Source organism: Eriocheir sinensis, chromosome 27 (assembly GCF_024679095.1).
Source record: "Eriocheir sinensis breed Jianghai 21 chromosome 27, ASM2467909v1, whole genome shotgun sequence".
Classification (NCBI taxonomy): domain Eukaryota; kingdom Metazoa; phylum Arthropoda; class Malacostraca; order Decapoda; family Varunidae; genus Eriocheir; species Eriocheir sinensis.
In genome coordinates, this window is record NC_066535.1 from 15,797,853 (window position 1) to 15,817,507 (window position 19,655).

The 19,655-nt window shown below is 48.3% G+C and overlaps 1 protein-coding gene across 8 annotated transcripts in view; it reads left to right on the forward strand.

Annotated features, from left to right (window-relative positions):
• The window catches only part of LOC127004201 (Ig-like and fibronectin type-III domain-containing protein 1), a 289,306-nt gene that overhangs the window by 211,926 nt on the left and 57,725 nt on the right, over window positions 1–19,655 (forward strand). For 6 of the 8 annotated variants that reach the window (XM_050871723.1, XM_050871717.1, XM_050871715.1 and 3 more), the window contains 2 exons: window positions 2,548–2,757; window positions 13,568–13,600. In XM_050871723.1, coding sequence (XP_050727680.1) covers window positions 2,548–2,757; window positions 13,568–13,600 — 243 coding nt within the window. The remainder of the gene's footprint in view (window positions 1–2,547; window positions 2,758–13,567; window positions 13,601–19,655) is intronic. The other 2 variants (XM_050871721.1, XM_050871722.1) reach the window with 1 other exon arrangement.

The window sequence follows — 19,655 nt, forward strand, 5'->3', positions numbered from 1 at the left end:
CGCCTCCTTCCCCCTTTCATTCCTTCTTCTCTATCTTCTTCCTCCCCTTTCATTCCTCCTTCTTCGTCTCCTTCTTCCATTTCATTCCCCCTTCTTCGCCTCCTTCCATTTTATTCATCCTTTTTTGCTCCCCCCCCCCCATCCCTTTCATTCCTCCTTCTCTCTTCCTTCCTCCTCTTTCATTCCTACTTCTTCGCCTCCTTCCTTCGTTTCATTCCTTTTCTCCTTCGCTTTCTCCTATTCTTCCTCCTCCTCCTCCTTCTCCTCCTGGTCCTCCTGCTCATGACCCTTTACTCCTTTTCTTCCTTGTTCTCCTCCTGATCTCTTCCTCCTTCTTCTTTTAGTCCTTGTCCACGTCCCTGTCCCCATCGTTGTTCCTTCTCCACCGCGTCCCTGCCTCCTTTTATTTCTCGTCTTCTTTCTCTTCTATTCTGAGTCTTTTTCCTGGCCCATCTTCCCCTTTTTCTTCTCCATGCCTATCCCTGCTCTCTCTCTCTCTCTTTCTCCTCTTTAAGCTCCTCATGTTCTTCTTCCTCCTCCTCTTCCTCCTCCTCCAGACTCCCCCTCCCACACTTTTTTCCCCTTTCCCTAGTGATGCTGAGGCGAGCGAGAAAATTTGTGGTGCTACATTTCCGCGTTCATCATCAGAGAGGAAAATTCGGGCACTTAAGTGGGAAGAGAGAGTCGAGTCCCCGCTGAAGGAAGGGAGGAAGGAGGAGGAGAAGGAGCCGGAGGAGGAGGCGGAAGCTAGGGGAGGGCCGAGCTGGAGCCGTAGTTGAATTATAAGTAATTTTCCGCCTCGCTGATGACATGGAGCCCCGCTGAAATATTTTTGATAAAGCCTTAATAAGATAGATGAGTATGGCGTGTGCGTGTGTGTGTGTGTGTGTGTGTGTGTGTGTGTGTGTGTGCGTGTTCGAGAGAGTAACACGTCCCCCCTCGCACACACACACCTTCAATTCGTATATATAGCAAAAAACGAGAGAGAGAGAGAGAGAGAGAGAGAGACTTTTTTTCAGGTGTTACGCGTTTTATAATTTTGTTGATTACCAATAACTTACTTTTTTGTTGTTGTTCAATAAATCAAATTATGGAGCGTCGGCCTGATGAGTGTGTGTGTGTGTGTGTGTGCGTGTGTGTGTGTGTGTGTGTGTCGGTTTTTAGTCGGGCGTGTTATTGCGTGCGTTTGTATCCGCCGTTTCATTTGTTTCGGAGATCTGCATCGCCACATTTTTCGTTGGCATGCATAGTTTTCATGAATTTAATTAGTGTAATCCATCATCTCCTTTTTTTTTTTTTTTCTTGTATGCATAATTAGTTGTTGCAAAATTTACGTTCACTTTTATTTGTCCCTCCTTCAAATATTCATGGATCTGGACATTATATTTGGGTCTGGACATTACCTTCTATTTCCTCGATTACCAAGACCTGGGTTATGGATTGGGTGGGCTGTTGGTGATGAATGGAACGAATTTGGCGGACATGTATTTCCTCCTGCCTACGATTTGAACTCTTTCAAGAGGAGGGTATCTGGACACTTCTCCTCCCGAAATTGACCTCTCTTTCGGCCACCTCTTTGGATTCTTTTTAAGAGTAGCGAGTAGCGGGCTTTTTTTATTATTGTTTCCTTTTTTGTGCCCTTGAGCTGTCTCCTTTGTTGTAAAAAAAAATGCGATTGATAGCTTGAAAGGGAGTTAGATAGCTTTATGGAAGGGAGGGAAGAGGAAGGGGAAGGGGAGGATTCATACTATTTCGTTCTCAGGGGTTGCCATGTGTAGGTGGACTAGTCTTTTGTGGTTCCTTTGTGTCCTTGTGTGCTCTTGTATTTTCGTGTCCAGTGTATTTATTTGTCTAATGTATTTATTTGTGTAATGTATTTGTCTAATGTATTTATTTGTCAGTGTATTTATTTGTCTAAGTTGTGTCCTCGCGTGTCTTCATTTTCGTCTCACGTCACTCGTTTGGTCCTTTTAGCCAAACTTCGTTAAGGCTGTCTTTCTTAATCAAGCCCCCGCCGTGTTTTATGTTACCTGTCCCTCCTCCTCCTCGTCCTCCTCTCTCTTCCTCTTCCACTTTCTCTTCTTTTTCCTCCTTTTCTCTTCCTCTTTCTCTTCCTTCTTTTCCTCCTCCTCCTCCTCGTCTTCCTCTCTCTCTCTTCCTCTTCCACTTTCTCTTCTTTTTCCTCCTTTTCTCTTCCTCTTTCTCTTCCTCCTTTCCCTCCTCCTCCTCCTCGTCCTCCTCTCTCTCTCTTCCTCTTCCATTTCTCTTCCTTTTCCTCCTTTTCTCTTCCTCTTTTTCTTTCTCCTTCTCCTCCTCCTCCTCCACGTCTCCACTTCCTCGTCCTCATCGTCGTCGTCTTCCTCCTCCTTCTCCTGCTCCTCCTAAATCCTACATCCATCCTCCTCTTCCTCCTCCCTCCCACGCAGTTTCCCCGGGTTATATCTCCTAACTTGTCCCTCCCAACAAAGTCACCGCCGTTCCCCGCTCACTCGGCCGCCCACTCCCCTTCCCGGCTCTCGTGCTAACTTCTCTCTTCATCCCCCACAGGAGCGGAGTCGCGGCCCTTCATCCGCAACACCGCCAACGCCCCGAGGGAGTTCCGCGAGGGGGACGACATTCTCCTGACGTGCGTGGTGGCGGACCTGGGCAACCACACGGTACTCTGGAGCAAACGAGCGCATGGCAAGAACACCATCCTGACGGCGGCCGAGCGCACCATCACCAGCGACGCGCGAGTGTCCCTCCTGCACGACAGAGGTGAGTCCCTAAGCTGGCGAGAGGCTTTGTGTGTGTGTGTGTGTGTGTCTGTGTGTGTGGTGCGGAGGAGGCAGCAGCGGCAGCACCGGAGCGACGCGGCAGACGAGCACAGCCACGGTAAGGTGAAGAGAAGGAAGGGTAAGAGGGCAGTCCACACACGGTACTCAGATTAACTGCATGGGTGGTGGTGGTGGTGGTGGTGGTTGGTGTTGCTGGTGCTGGCGTTGGTGGTGGTGAGAAGTGGAAAGGGTGAGAGTTCGAGGTTGGATAGGTTAGATTTTTGCCAGGTCGCTCCCACGCGGGCGAGTTAATTACGTTAGCCAGTACTCCTAATCAGCTTGTGGGCCTGCCGGGACTGCCGCGCTTCAGGGAACTCTCCGGGTTTTTCGTTTTATATTCCCTTTTGTTCTCGTTTCCCCGTTGTGATGATAATAATTCCCGCGGCCTTTTTTGCTAAGTTCTCGCGCCTCTCTCTCGGCTGGAAACCTGACCTGTAATGACTCAACCACCCATTAACTCCTGAAGGCGAGGAAGAAACGGTTCTCCGCGTCGGGAACTTGGCGCCCGGGTGAAGTGTTTTGTTTCTCGGCCCCTCAGCGAACAAAGGCTGCCTGACGCCGGCTTGGGTTCGCCCCTCCAACACAAGTGAAGTCCCGAAGCCGCCTCGAGACAAAGTTCTATTATTACCGTCTTAATCCGCCGCTTTCGTTCCTCCCGCGACGCTTCATAAAGGGCCCCTTCATACCACCTCCAAGGAAATATCAACGCCCATAAAATATTTACTCGCCGTCGTAAACCACACAGTAAGTTGCCACATTTCAGCCGCCGGAGGGGAGCGGCGGCCACTGTACACACCGCCGCCGCTCGGCTTTATGCTATCCACTGCGGGGCCCAGACGCTAAAGGCGGCGCGGGAAGGACATTTTTGCCGTTGTGGGCGCAGTTCGGGAGATGCTTGAGGCCGTAAAGGAGATAAGAGAAGACGAAGGGACATTGGTTACGCGTCAGCATTGGTGGCGCTGGTAATGGTGGTGGTTTTGCATGCACTGGTAATGATGATGATGATGGCGCGAGGCTTGGACCTGCTACGCGGCCGAGCGCCCATAATAGTCGACTGTCGAAGGCACAATAGAGGTTCTTTGAATGACTTTGGAGACTCTTCGGCAGCGGGGTCTTCAGGGGCGGCCCGACTCTCGCCCCTCGAGGACCCGTTCCCATGGCGCAAAGTCCCTTCGCCCTGAGTGACCCAACTTTTGCCATGGGCGGAGCTGGAGTTCGCCGTAATGTGTTTGGCGGAACGAGTATTAAAAGTTTGGCGTTCGGCGTGTGATTCGCGTCGCGTTGAACAGCTGGAGGAACATTTTGGCGCGACGCTCATTACACCTTCGCGGGGGCTATTGTCTCCTGGAAGTTTTGTAATAACCTTGATATTTTGTTGGGGAAGAACCCGTAATGGCGCCGATGGTGGGAGTGCGGAAAAGAAGTGAGAAGAGTCGGGAGGAGGCGAAGGAGGAGGAGGAGGACTTCTCTTGACGAGGTGCTGTAAAGAGAGCGGTTCATCCCTCTTTTTCTTTCCTCCAGACCTAGATTAAGTCACCTCACTCGCCCGCCTCACACTACATCCCCTCTCTCACCCTTCCCGCCCCTGCCCTCATCTCCCCGTCCCTTCCCTCTTTCTTCTGCCTCCTATTCACCCCCCGTCCTTTCTTACGTCCTTATATCCCCCCACCGCCCCCTCAGTGTTCATTCTTTCCTCTGTTTCCCTCTCATCCCCTTCCTCCTCTAAAGCCACCCTCCCCTCACTCCTCATCCCTTCCCCTCACGCCCCTTCGCCCCATTGTCCATCCCACACACGCCCGCAACAGTTCCCACGGGATCTTGTATTCTGGGGACAGTCTTTACTTTTTATATGGAGAGGAAAAAAGGGAGGAAAGTGTCAGAAAAAGGTTTTTGTTATGGTCCTTGGTTTGGCCGGCGCCTCAGAGCTTTCTTAGAACAACAACAACATCTACAATAACAACAACAACTACTACTACCATTACTACTACTACTACTACTACTACTACTACTACTACTACTTCTACCACTACTACTACGCAAAATTCATGTAGGAGCTTAGGGTCAAAGGCACACAGGCCTACACACACACACACACACACACACACACACACACACACACACACACACACACACACTCAAACATGCACCATTTGTTAACAGACACGATCCTCATCTCTTTCCTCCTCCACCACCTCCTCCTCCTCCTCCTCCTCCTCCTCCTCCACCTCCTCTTCCTCCTTCTCATGGCACGCACACAAGTAACTGGCGTGTATGCGTTCTCCCTTCCTTCTCCTCTCACTCTCCCTCACTCTCCCTCCCCCTCCTTCCTTTCCCCCCCCTCCCCTACCCCCCCCTACCCCCAAAGGACTGCATGAATATTTTAGCGTGCAGCGGAATGAAAATTTATACCGTATTACCATAAAGTTCGAGTTCAGCTTCACTTACACTCCGAGGGATCCATGAATTTAGAAAGGCTCTGAACGGGAGATGATTCTGCCGCTACCGCCCTGTTCTTTACGTCCCCTCCCGCCCGCCAAGCTTACGGAAACACGGGCGAGACTCTGCATGCATGGATTGGCTCGCTCGCTCACTCACGCGCTCTGGTTAGCATTTCTAGGGCTTTTTATATTCGTTTTTCGCTCTCTCTCTCTCTCTCTCTCTCTCTCTCTCTCTCTCTCTCTCTCTCTCTCTCTCTCTCTCTCTCTCTCTCTCTCTCTCTCTCTCTCTCTCTCTCTCTCTCTCTCTCTCTCTCTCTCTCTCTCTCTCTCTCTCTCTCTCTCTCTCTCTCTCCATCGCTTGCTTGCTTGCTCGGCCGTCTATCTGGAGGTAATTTCTTCAATACTCACATTTCATTTATTCTTTTTTTTCTTTCATAATTTTTCAAGGGGTAACTTTTTTGGCTCTCCTTCTCTTCGTGTCTCTTTCTTCTCCCCTTTTTCTACCCTCTCTCTCATTTCCTATTTATTCACTTTTTCTTTCATAATTTTTTCAAGGGGTAACTTTTTTGGCCTTCCTTCCCTTCGTTTCTCTTTCTTCTCCCCTTTTTCTACCCTCTCTCTCATTTCCTCCCTCACATTTCAGTTTTGATTCACTTTTTCTTTCCTAATTTTTCAAGGGGTAACTTTTTTGGCCCTCCTTCCCTTCGTTCCTCTTTCTTCTTCCCCTTTTCTACCCTCTCTGGATGTTATTTTGTTTTGTTTTTCCTCTTAACATTCACACCACTGCATTTTCCTCTTATTTTTCTTTATTTCCAGTTTTATCTAGGGTGATTTTCTTTGTTTTTATCTATTTCTCTCCTTTCCCCTCCTTCCTTCCTCTCTCTCCCTTCTCCCCTTTCTCCAATTCAATTTATCTCTTAATATACTCACAGCACTACGGGTTTTTTTTCGTTTTTTCTTTCCTTCATATTTTTCAAGGGGTATTTTTTTGTTGCTTTCTCCTTCCCTCTTTCCTTCTCCTCTCCCTCCTCCTCTTCTCCAATTTAATTCCTTTCCTGTTAGTACTCCCACCACTTCGTTTTCCTTTTTTTCCTTTCCATCCTATTTTTCAACGGTAGCTTTCTTTGGCTTTCCTTCCCTCCCTCCCATTTCCCTTCCTTCTTCTCCACCCCTTCCCTTTCCGTCCTTCTCTTCTCCAATATAATTCCTCTCCTCTTAGTATTTACACCACTTCGGTTAACATTTTTCTCTTTCTTTCCTTCCTATTTTTCAAGGGTAATTTTCTTTGGCTTTCCTTCCCTTCCCTCTCATCTCCCTCATACCCCTTCCTTCCCCGCCCTCCTCCTCGTCTTCCTCGCCTGGCCGGAGTCGGGTGTGGGCTTAAGAACAGTCCGGATTCAAAAGTTTTAAAATTGAGAAGAATGTGAGGAGGAGGAGGAAAAATTCTGCTTTGAATACACTCTTCGTCCCCGCCGTGCATGAATGTAGGAGGCGGAGGAGCGACTTGGATGAGGAGGAGGAAGATGTGACGAGGAGGAGGAGGAAAGGAGGATGAAGGCGGCGCTGCAGAGGGAGGCGGCGAAGGCGAGGAAGTGAAAAGAAGAGAAACGCGTCAATATCACGATGCTAAACAAACTGGCAGGGGAAAAAAAGAAGCTTGAGGAGATAAATGGCAGTGCAGTGATCGGCAAACAGGCAGCGAGAGAGAGAGAGAGAGAGAGAGAGAGAGAGAGAGAGAGAGAGAGAGAGAGAGAGAGGAGAGAGGGGAGAGGGTAACGGACACACACACACACACACACACACACACACACACACACACACACACAGGGATCACCACTAAGTCTATGGGCGGGGTCAAGATCATAGCGTGAAGGAACTAATGTTAGAGAGCCTTGCCGAGCCTTTGCTGAGCCCCGCTGAGCCCCGCCGCCTCCGAGGGCCTAAAGAGGGCAGGGAAAGGCGCCTCTGAATCCAGCTTTTACGACCCCTGAAGGCAAGAACGTCGCAAACTCTCCTGACGCTGTGCAGAAAGGGGGTCAGCGCCGCATGCGAACGAGGGAGTGTGCTGACCATGCTGAGGAGGAGGAGGAGGAGCAGGAGGAGGAGGAGGAGGAGGAGGAGGAGGCGGAGGCGGCTGCAGTGCGTCCGAGATTCGAAATGACGGATCTTATCTCTTTTTATTCTCAGAAAATATTCCATTAGACGTGATGCTCTCTCTCTCTCTCTCTCTCTCTCTCTCTCTCTCTCTCTCTCTCTCTCTCTCTCTCTCTCTCTCTCTCTCTCTCTCTCTCTCTCTCTCTCTCTCTCTCTCTCTCTCTCTCTCTCTCTCTCTCTCTCTCTCTCTCTCTCTCTCTCTCTCTCTCTCTCTATCTATCTATCTATCTATCTATCTTGTCCCTCACACACACACACACACACACACAATGTCACACACCACCCAACACGCCGCGACCCTTCCCTTTACCTGCCTCATTAGCCATTCAGCGGCCCTTTTCACCTGCTCCCTTAATTAGCCCTTTCACTCCATTAGCCATACCTTCACCATGCCCTTTCTTCTCGTTCATGCACCGTCCATAATTAACTCCTTTCATTTTGTCCCTTTTTAGCTCTCTCCCTTTGTTTCCTTCTCTCTTTCCTCCCCTTTCAATACATCTGTCTTTGTCTTCCCTTCTATGTTCCTTTTATTTCATCCCTTCACCCATTTCTCTTTGGCTCTGTCCTCCCCTTTCATCGCCTCTTCCCCTCTTCTTCCCCTTCATTTCCTCCCTTCACCTGTTACTATATTCTAACCTATTCCTTCCAGCTCTCCCGTTTCTTCCCTCTCTCTATAATCGGCAAACCTTCCCTTATCTTTTCTCCTTCATCCCCTTTTTCACTTACTCCTCCCTTCTCTTTCTTTATCTATCCACCCTCTCAGCTGTCACTTTCCATAACATTCCCCTTCTTTAAAACTCCACCTCTCCTCTACCTGTGTTCTCTCATCCACCTGGTTTTTTCTCCCTTTTTTCTCTCACCTGTCCCTCTCACCTACTTCTTCCTCCTCATTCGCACCTGCTCCCTTCCTCCCTTCCTTCCTCGTTCCCTCCCTTCCTTTCCTCCGGCCCGCAGTGAATGTTTTATAAGCCTCCATTGGCCCTCAGCAGCGGCCACTTCACGTCAGCGACACACCCGCGGCCTGTTCTGCGGGTAATGAGAGAGAGAGAGAGAGAGAGAGAGAGAGAGAGAGAGAGAGAGAGAGAGAAACCCAATTTAATTTCCCTCCGAATTTAGTGGACAGAAATATCTTGCTTGTATCGAATGAGGAAATTTAACACTGGTGATATAGATAGACACATAGATAGATAGACAGGCAGATAGATAGATAGATAGATAGATAACTTTTTTAATTGTAATACTTCACGTTATTTTTCTACAATGTTCCTATACTACTTTTTTTGTTTTCTTTTGTTTAAGTGTATTTTGTGTCTTTATGTGTGTGGGGGGGAGGGGGGGGTCCGTGTGTGTGTGTGTGTGTGTGTGTGTGTGTGTGCGTGTAGTTTTACAGTGAGGATTATTTCGTTCCATCGCTGTTTGAATTGCGTCATATTTCGGCTTTAATTATTTGTCCGCCGCTCAGAGGGAAAAAAAACGGCGACCTGAACGAACGAACGAACGGACGAACGGACGAACGGACGAACACAAACTGCGACCGTGGAAAAAAACTGGCCCGTGAAAAGTAAGACATTTCACGGTGTTTTATCGTGTGTAGGAGCGGTTTTTTTATCGGATATATGTATGCGCGGTTTTTTTCCCGTGACCGATGGATGAGAGGAGATAAATACGAGACGGGAATTAAAGAAAGTCTCAGCGTTCGGGTGTTTGAAAGTGATGAGAGCTCTCTGTCTCTCTCTCTCTCTCTCTCTCTCTCTCTCTCTATCTATCTATCTATCTATCTATAGCTGTATGTGTCTATCTGTGTGTGTGTGTGTGCGTGTGTGTGTGTGTTTTCCTTTCTTGTCAGCAGCACCTTAGTGGACCTTAATTTCCCCCTGATCCTCCTCCTCCTCCTCCTTCTCTCCCTCCTCCTCCTCCTCCTCTCCCTCCTCCTCCTCTCATCAACTTCCATGTAAGTTTGAACCAAATTCTCGTTTTCTTCCTTCTCTTTACTTCTTCTTCTTCTTCGTCTTTCCTATGTCCTCCTCCTCCTCCTCCTCCTCCTCCTCCTCCTCCTCCACGCGTGTGTAATATAATGTGTCGCCTGATGCTTATTGCCTCCATTGCTTCACTAACACGTATTTCTGTACCTAATATTTGTTCCTTCCTGTGCTTCTCCTTGTATAATGTGTCCTTTCGTGTGTGTGTGGGTGTGTGGGTGTAGGTGTGAGTGTGGGTGTGGGTGGGTGCATATATTTTGTGTATATTATGTTTTTGTTTTTTTTAGGTTTGTGAATGGATAGACACCTCCTCAAGTGACCTTTCTTTGTATTTCTGTGTATTTATATTAAAGTTCATTGATCCATTTCTTGTAAAAGGTTGTAAATTTCGGGATTGGAAGGCAAGGAAAAGTGTGCCGCCCTTTTTTTCTCGCTTCGCAAAAGTTTAGGGAAGTTGTTAATCATTTCTGAACGACTTGATGCCTCGCTAATTGGTTGTCTTGGAAGGCAATCGAACTACACGAAGGACTGGCACGTCAGGGTCAGTAAGTAATTTAGTGAGGCTGATCAACTGACTGACTGACTGACTGACTGACTGACTAACTGACCAAAGTACAGACACTGACCGAACTGTTGGCTTATTTACTGAGTAGCCAGATGACTGACAGTGACCAAACTACTGACTGACTGAATGACTGGCCACCTTACTGACTTACTGTCCGATTGAATGACTGAATAAATGAATGATTGGTAAAATGACTGACTGATTGACCAGACTGCATGCTGACTGACTGACTGATCAAATAACCAACTAAATTACTACTGACTGACTGATTTACCGACAAAATGACCGACTGTCTCACCACTCACCTGTCTTACTAACTGACTAACTGACGGACAGAATGAATAAATAAATAACTGAGTGACCACCTAACTTACTAACTGACCAGCTGACTCACTCACTCACGCACTCACTAATTTGACTTGCTGACTGACATACTAAACTGTTACGTGTACTGACTAACTTATTAATGAACTTGGAGCTGGACTGACCGAGTGAATAAAGGTTTCTTACTGACTAAACGAAAATATTAACTGACTCACCAATAGACTGACTGAGTAAATAGCCGACTAACTGACCTGACCAACTGACTCGCTGCTCTGACTAACTGACCTTCTGACTGGACTGGGCTGGGCTGTAGTGTTGCCAACGCCCCCAGGTCATCCACCGGGGCAGGATAGAACTCGGAGGGGCTGTACCACGCCCACCTACCTGAGAGAGAGAGAGAGAGAGAGAGGCCTGGTAGTTAATTACCTTTGTCACACTTCACCTTCTCTTCCCTTCCCTTCTTCCCTTCTTCCCTTCCTTTCTTTCTTCCTCCCCTTCCATCCCGTCACGTCCACTCTCCACCCCCTTCCATCATTGGTTTTCCTTTATTTCCTCTCCTCTCCTCTCCCCTTCTCTCTCCACTCATGTTCAATTATCACCATTTACCATCTTTTTTTTTTTGTTCTCTTCCTTTCTTCTTCTCCCCTTCTCACCTCAAGGCCCCTCACGTCCCCATCACCTCTCATCACCTCCTCCCCTCATTTTCTTCCCCCTTCCCTTCCCCTCGGTGCTCCTCAAGGTCCCTCACGTCTTCCCTCGCATCTCCTAACCGATCATTATCTCTTCTCATCTCTCCTCCCTTCGACGTCTCAGCCTAACCCCGCAGCCGAGTCTCATTATGTCCACACCACCACGCCCTCCCCTTAGGCCCATCCCCTGCCTGTTACCGTAGCATCCATCCCTATATCCAACTCCCTATATCCCTTATGTGGTGTTTTTTTTAAGATTTGTCACTTCGCTGAGCTTGTTTTCACCCTTATAAGTTCTCTCACCTCTATAGTCAACCACACCCTTTCCACTACGACCACACCCATCCCAATCCCTTCCTATAGCATCCCTTTCCACCTCTCCCCTAAGTTCCTTCACCTCTCCTGCCGTGGGTGGCGTGAGGACCCCACGTGACTAATGAACTCGGGGACTTGAAGAGGATCAGTAGTACAACGTGTTATGCTAATCCCGAGTGGCTGCTGCACCGGCGGTTACCCAGACCTGCGACTCCTGCTCCCGGCGACTGACCGACTGACTGGCTTGGACGACTCCTGGCCTTGACGAGGGAGAGTTCAAAGCCCTTGTACCACCTCGACCCTGAACTGTCCCTCACCTTGAATTCCCTATACCCACCCTGCCTTGCCTTGCCTTGTCGGATAGCTACTTTTTCCTATTGTTTTCTCTCCTATCTTGCCATGCTTTATAATATTGTCAATCCCGCACGTTAGCTTATTTGGTGCCGTTTTTTTACACTTTGGCATGAATTTCCTCCCGTTTCTTGCCTTGCTTTTTCTTCTCCCTACATTTTTTCTACTGTTTACTCTCTCATCCATCCACGTTATATTGTACGTACAGTCCTACACATAACTTAACCTGCCCTTTCCTATATATACACCTTATCTTGTATCCTAAACCTTACCTTTGATGTACACCTTGTCTCAAACTTACATCTTCATCTTTTACTAAGCATCCGAAACCTTCCGAAAAATCTACAAGGCGTCCGCATATCTATACTTTCCCTTGTGTGCTGAACCTTACCTTTGATGTACACTCTTTATCTCAAATTTCCACCTCCACTTCCTAAACCTCCCTAAAATTCTCCAAGTCTATCTATTTCCATTGCATGTTGAACCTTTCGTTTAATGTACACTTTTTATCTGTAATTTCCACCCTTCAGCAAGCATTCAAACCCTGTGTAGCTGATTGTATTCCCTACCCTAATGATCTTAACTCCTTTTCCTTGCACCTGGACACTGTGTTAACTCTTTGATCCTTTCCCCTCAATACCCTTATGCTCCTGACCCTTATACTTTCCTCTCTCCGTCTCGTACCTGATAGTCTATACCTCTTACCTTTGCCCTTTCACCTACCTTATAATTTTCCCTCTTACCTCAACCCTTATACTTTTTTCCCTCCGTTTCTTACCATTACATTCACTTGCCTTATACTACTCTCAGTTACCTTACACTCCCTTACTCCCCTATTCAGTTATCTCCTTACATTCTCCTATCTTATACTCTGTTACCTCACACTTCCTTACCCTCATTTGTCTCTCTCCTCTCATTCTATTACCTTATACTCCGCTACCTCACACTCCCCTTACTCCCTTATCTAATTATCTCCTCTCTCTTACCTTATTATCTCCCCGCATTCTCAAGCCCTGCACCTTCCTCCTCACCTTCACTGCTACCTGAGACTCCCTTCTTTGCCTCGCCCGTTCCGTCCCAGCATCCAGTGTCACCGCCAATTAAGTCCCCTGTACACCTGTCCCTTGATCGCCCCCTCGCCGGCCGCACCTCGCCCTTTCGTTCACCCTTGTGGGATAATGACTTTAATCGCCTTCATTCCTCGCAGTAATTACCGGCATTCCAGTGCGCTAATTGCCATTCGACAGGTTAGCGACGTGTCATTTACTTTGTTTCGCGGCGGAATAATTGTTTGGCATTGTGTGTGTGTTTGTATTGTGTGTGTGTGTGTGTGCATGTGTGTGTGTGTGTGTGTGTGTGTGTGTGTGTGTGTGTGTATATATATGCTTGCTTGCCTCAACTCGCTTTTTTTTTGCGTTTTTAGCGGCGGTTTTCACATTTTCTTTAAACAAGTTTGTGTAAGACGTGTTTTTTATTCGTTGTTGTTTTTTGTGTGTGTGTGTGTGTGTGTGTGTGTGTGTGTGTGTGTGTGTGTGTGTGTGTGTGTGTGTGTGTGTGTTGTTCCCCTAATTGAAATCCTCCCTTTTCCAGTACTTCCTTCAATGTATACTACTTGTTGTTGTCATGCAGTTTCTTATTATATACTCTTCCTCATCTCTTTACTGCACATGCATTGATGATATATAATTGTCATTGTTTCTGCTCTTGTTAACGTAGTAGTAGTAGTAGTAGTAGTAGCTGTAGTTGCTGTTGTTGTTGTTCTTGTTACTGTTGTTGAATCTCCTAATCTTGTCGAGTCCTTCTTTAAAAATGCCTGAATGATTTTTGTTTTTTTGTTGTTGTTTTTTTAGTTCTTCCATAACACGTATTGTTCTTTTTGGCGTGTGTTCGTGTGTGTGTTTCTCCCCGCTTGATTCTCTGCTCCCTTCCCTTTCAGCTCCCTCCTACAACAGCTCCCTCATCAGCTCAGGCAAGTCCCTCTCCCTGTCTGTCTGTCTGTCTGCCTGTGTCTGTTTTTTTGTGCTTTCCGTCCGTCCGTCCGCCTGTTGATCATTGCCCCAAACCCGTCCGTGTGTTCGTTCGTGTGTATGTCTTGTTTTCTTTTGTCTGTGTTTGTTTTTTGTGTTGTGATTGTTTTTTTATTGTGTTGTGTGTATGTGTATGTGTTTGTCTGTCTGTCTGTTTATCTATGTCTCTGGATGTTTGTATGTATGTATGTATGTAAGTATCTTGTTTTTCTTTCTTGTCTTCTTTTTCTTTGTTTCTTCTCTCTCTCTCTCTCTCTCTCTCTCTCTCTCTCTCTCTCTCTCTCTCTCTCTCTCTCTCTCTCTCTCTCTCTCTCTCTCTCTCTCTCTCTCTCTCTCTCTCTCTCTCTCTCTCTCTCTCAAGTGTTATAATGGGCGTACTTCCATTATTATTTATCCTGTAAGTTAACCTTATTAATGTCCCTTCCACTAAGCAACGCATGTCACCTCTGTCCTTGGTGCTGTCCGTGTCCTTCCATGTCCTTGGTATTGTGCCCTGAACCTATATTTACGGAGCTGAGTATGGCATGTCGCACACTGCATGAAGATATCCAGCTACAGGTTTGCACTCTAATTTCAAGGATGTGTTGTGTTTTGTATTGTGTTTTTCTCATAATTCATTTTTTGTTCCCTCAGAGCCTTTTTATTTTATTTTCCTTCTTTCCTCTCCGTGCTCGATGTTCATTATCACCGACAGAGTTATTTATTTTTCCTTCTTTCATTCTTTTCTTGTCCCTGCGGAAGAAGAATCGCGTGGCCACCGTCTCCGTAGAGATTAAAATATGTCTCCTTGTATTTTCCTCTCCTCCTCCTAGTCCTCCTCCTCCTTTCCCTTTATTCTCTTGGTCGAGGAAAACAGGAAAGTACTCAGGCTTCATTCTTTTTCATCACTGAGCATTCATAGCCAGACAGACCGTAAAGAATGAAGATTAGAAGATGGAGGAGGAGGAGGAGAGAGAAAAGGGAGAAGGAGAAAGAGGATAAGTATGGCAAGATGGAAGAGAGGAGAGCAAGTGCCCTCCAGTCGAGTCTTCATTTCCGAGGCTTTGGCAAAGTATTATGGCGTTGGAGGGACAGCGATGGGCGAGGCGGCCCCGGAGGCTCAAGGTCTCCGGAGCAGCTCAGCGGCCGTTGTGGTCAAGGCTCCGGCATTACGAGCGGTGCGTCCCTCTCCCCCGCCCTCTATACTCGCCGTGCACAGAGCCAGCACAAAACCTCGCCGCCGCCCCTCCGCCACTCTAGCCCCGACGGACGCGACAGTGGGTGACCTTCCCGAGAGCGAAACTGCTAAGTGAAGCTTCCCATTTTTTCCCCGCTTCGAATGGCCTGAATGTGAGAGATAAATGAGAGGACGTATTTTACCGGGGAATGAAATGGCGACTGATTTCTGTGATGATTCATTCCACCTATCGGGATTAATTGAATTTCTGTTTTCCTCTTCCTCGTCGAGACATTATTCATCTCCCGCCGCTAGGGAGACATGAAAACGAGGTCGCTATGCCGCCTGTCCACCCGCCCAGCCGCCCTAGGTCTGTGGGGCGGTGTGTCCAGGGCTCACGCGGCACACCGGACAGTTTATAGTTCATTGCTTCCTATGGGCGGCATAATTCACGCCCTCCTGCCTCCCTCACACTCATCCCTCAGCGCGGGAGACTGAACGGCGCCATAATCTTTGTTCACGTGCAGCATTCAAGGTCTCGTCTTTTTTCTCCCGCTACTAAGGCGCGGCAGCTGCTGTGAATAGACCGCTGACCTTGGCCGTGGCTGGTCTCGCCTACGTAGCTGAGAACCAGTTTGTACCCGGCCCTTCCTTTTTTATGCGCTGCTACTGATAAGTGAAGATGATCGCCGCGGTAAAGAAGATGCAGCAGAGTTCTTCAGCGTCCCACCTGGCGTCACGCGGCCCTGATGATGGCGCCGCGGCCCCCGTAGGACGTGTTGATCTGTCGGCTGGGCGGCGGCTTTTCGGGTGGAAGCACTGCAAAGCGGCTTCGTCTGTGTGGCGACGCACGCTGGAGCAAGTGAGTCCGTCCTGCCGACTTGATGGAAACCGCCACAGAAGACATGACTCGAGGTTTGCGGAGGGAGGCATGGACGCGAAAACCTGAATGGGCGAAGGACGGCGCCAAATATTATAACCTGCAGCGTCACCACCAACAAAAACAGCAACAACAACAACAACAGCAGCATAGCGTCGGAACACCAAACTGGCTAACCTTCGATAGTTTATTCACCTGAAACTCATCCACCGCACTTTTTTGTGGCTCGGTTTACATGAGCGTCGCCGTCGGCAACACCAACACCCCTTACCTATTCCCCCTTCACCTCCCCCCACCCTTTCTCCCCTCTCTCCTGCCCCATCCCCTCACCCTTCCTCTCCTCTCTTCTCTTCATTCTCCCCTCCAAACAGGCAACAACAACACTAACAATTCCCTCACTGCCCTACCTTCCTACTTTCCTCCTTTCTCTCCTCCTATCTCCTTACCTTTCCTCTCCGCCCTCACCGCCCTTCCTTCCTTCTCCCCTCCCATCGTCATTATCTCTTTCAAACAACTACCAGACAACGAGTGACAAGAAACCAGTCAGAAAGAAAAGAAACTGGTCAGACTCAACACGCGACGTTCCGCTTCTCAATCTTCTCAATAAACACAGAATCTATTATGGCCTGGAGAGCACCATTTTCGAAGTTGCTTATCATCACCATCATCATCATTCTTTTCTGACTGGAAGAGGCGTTGCTTTCTTGATGTAATGAGAGGTTTACTTCTGCTGCCGGGCTTCAAGTGTATCTCCTCGCCAGTCGCTGAGAAGACCAAAGCACTCTAAAGGGCAAGCAGGAAGGCCAGACTACAGTAAAGGGCAAGGAGGAAGACCAGGGCACTAAAGGGGGAGCAGGAAGGCCAGACCACGCTAAAGGGAAGCAGGAAGGCCAGACCACACTAAAGGAAGAGGGGGAAGACAGCAAGAAAGCCACAATTGATCAAGCTTTCCCCAAAACCTCCCGAGACAAAAGACAGAGATGAGAGTTTTGTGCACTGCGTCAGAAGCGAGTGGAACAGGGAGAGGGAGAGGGAGAATGCAACTCCTCCGCGACCCAGACGTGAAGATCTAACAGTCCCGTCTCCTTTGGTCTCCTTGCCTCCCCAAAGAGATAGATAGAGAGGGAGGGAGAGGAGGGAGGAGGATTAGAAGGGAAGGAGGCACGAAAGGAAGGACGGCGGGGTTCATGTGTCCTCCCATGAAAGCAGAACCTTCACGGGACATCGGCTGCTCAAAGGCGCCCGCTCGGGACCTTGTTATTTCAGCCCTCAGCGGTGCCTCGGCGGGTCGTGGGCGGCTGCTGAGGGGACTGTACGTTAGGCGGCGGGTCCGGGGTGGAGACAGTCAGGAAAGAGTCATAAAAGGAGTCCCCTCTAATGAGAAAATAAGGAAGATGGTCAAACTAGCCTTTCCTGGTCGGTAATAGATTTGTGGAAGTAACAAATGCGGGAAAAAAAATAACACACACACACACACACACACACACACACACACACACAGACACACACATTTGTCTTAAGAGAATCTAAAAATCATTCCTAAAATCACAAAAAAAAAGTAGATAAAGCCAGGCAAACACATACATGAAAGCACATTATATACACGAACATACCTACATACATACTTACACACACACACACACACACACACACACACACACACACACACACACACACACTTGTCAGGCCCTCTCACTCCGGTTTCAGTAACAGCATTTTCGGTTCTTTCTGGTTCGGTTCGGTTCTCGGCGCGGAAATCCCTCGGACTTAAAATGGGAAGGAGGAAGAAGAAGAAAGTTAGATGCAAATTCTCTACAATGGGAAGAGGATGATAAACTTAGGGATTATCTGGTAAACTTTCTCTCTCTCTCTCTCTCTCTCTCTCTCTCTCTCTCTCTCTCTCTCTCTCTCTCTCTCTCTCTCTCTCTCTCTCTCTCTCTCTCTCTCTCTCTCTCTCTCTCTCTCTCTCTCTCTCTTGCAGTCGGAGGAAGTAAGAAAGTGTTGTAAATCGTCGGAGAGCAAACAGCAAAAGTCGTACGATTGAAATTGCCACTCTCAGTCCACTCAATCTTCCTCCTCCTCCTCCTCCTCCTTCTCCTCCTCCTCCTCCTCGACTCTCTCTCTCTTCTCTCTCTCTCTCTCTCTCTCTCTCTCTCTCTCTCTCTCTCTCTCTCTCTCTCTCTCTCTCTCTCTCTCTCTCTCTCTCTCTCTCTCTCTCTCTCCGTCCTTTACTCCTCTTCTATACGTTTATTTTTCCTTCCTTCTCTTCCTCCTTTCCTTCTTTTGTTTTTCCCTCCTCGTTTAGTCTTTCTTTTCGTTATTTCCTACTTGTCCCTCTTGGAACACACACACACACACACACACACTAACACGACTCACACTAGTAATCCCTGTTCCGTACGCGTCACAAATGAAAATACACGTCGCGTACACGGAGGCGGCGGGTAGTGGTGACGTGTCTGCAGGTCTTGCGTTGCCGTGGGAGGCTCGTTAAGAATCCTCGTCTCGCGCTGCCTCAAGGTCACTCGTGTTAGCTCGTGGACAAAGCCTCAGAAGCTCGCCTATTGTCACGGGGAATTGCATTAGCATCCTCTCATCCCCATGCAAGGGCCTCGACGCCGGCACTGAGCGCTGAGGAATCCACTTGGAGGGCGTCGGGATCCGCGCGTCCTGTGGATCAATCTTACATTCCTCGAAACGTGTCTGGAATTTTCTTGACTGAAGTCGTAAAAGAAAATTATTATTCCTGCTCTCGCACTACTCCTGTGTGTGTGTGTGTGTGTGTGTGTGTGTGTGTGTGTGTTGTTCGGAGTCGTGTTCAACAGCTGTTTGGTTCGAAGCCTCACGAGGAAAGATTGTATTGTCGTACCCTTAAAGATGAGGATCGGAGAGCCGTGTGTAAACTTGGGAGTCAGGGACCACTAGGGGCGGAGGGAGACGCTCGGCGCTTCATGGAGGAGCAGAAGAGAGAGGAAGACACTGCAGTTGGACCAAGTAGTGTAGCAAGGCTTTTGGCGACGGCAGAGTAAAGAAGAGACTGCTTCGGCGGGGAAACGTGAGCTGAGAGAAGACTTGCAGTGAGCTTATTCTCCACACATACACACACACACACACACACACACACACACACACACTAAAAGCATGCCGGAGGTGACTGGCATATCACAGTTTTCGTCCTGAGTAACACAAATGCTTCCAGTGTTTGCTACAGATTGAAAAGCAGCACTCTTGCTTCAGCTGAAAGGACCCCCTTAATATTCTTTCAAAACAAAGAGTGACTCGTGTGTTCCTGCCTGGCACACACCTCGGCGCTGTGTCACTCTGGGCCGCAGGCAAGACCAAAGGTGGAGGGGGGCGGCACCGCATGATTTGGATCGCGGAGAGGCTCGTGGGGCTGCGGCTGTGAACACGAGCCAGTCATGATGGGGCTGGTGTGTGTGTGTTGGGGGGGTAGGGGGGGGTGCTCCTGTATCTCAAGTAACAGCAAACTTACTACTCCGACATTCCGACCTCTCTTAGTTGCATAATCTCCCTCAGTCTTTCCTTTGTGTATGTTGATTACTATATGAAGCAAGGGTAAAGAATCTGTTATTTACCGGAGAAGTTTAGATGAGTTGTAATCAGAGGAAAGAAAACAGAACCGTAAACACTTCCCTTTCCTTGTGTGTGTGTGTGTGTGTGTGTGTGTGGGAGAGAGAGAGAGAGAGAGAGAGAGAGAGAGAGAGAGAGAGAGAGAGAGAGAGAGACCGACCATACTGATACCCCTGCACTGATAACATAGCTTCTCCTCAGATTGCAAAGTGCATGACTAGTGAACAAAGCATGATATCGGTTGCCTAAAAACAAGAAGAGGCCGCCGAGCACCTCACCAAAACAATAACAGACACAAACAAAGGTAAAGATGGCGGATACAATGCAGTTCGGGCGTTGCTTTCCCTGCGAAGAATGGGAATGGGAACAG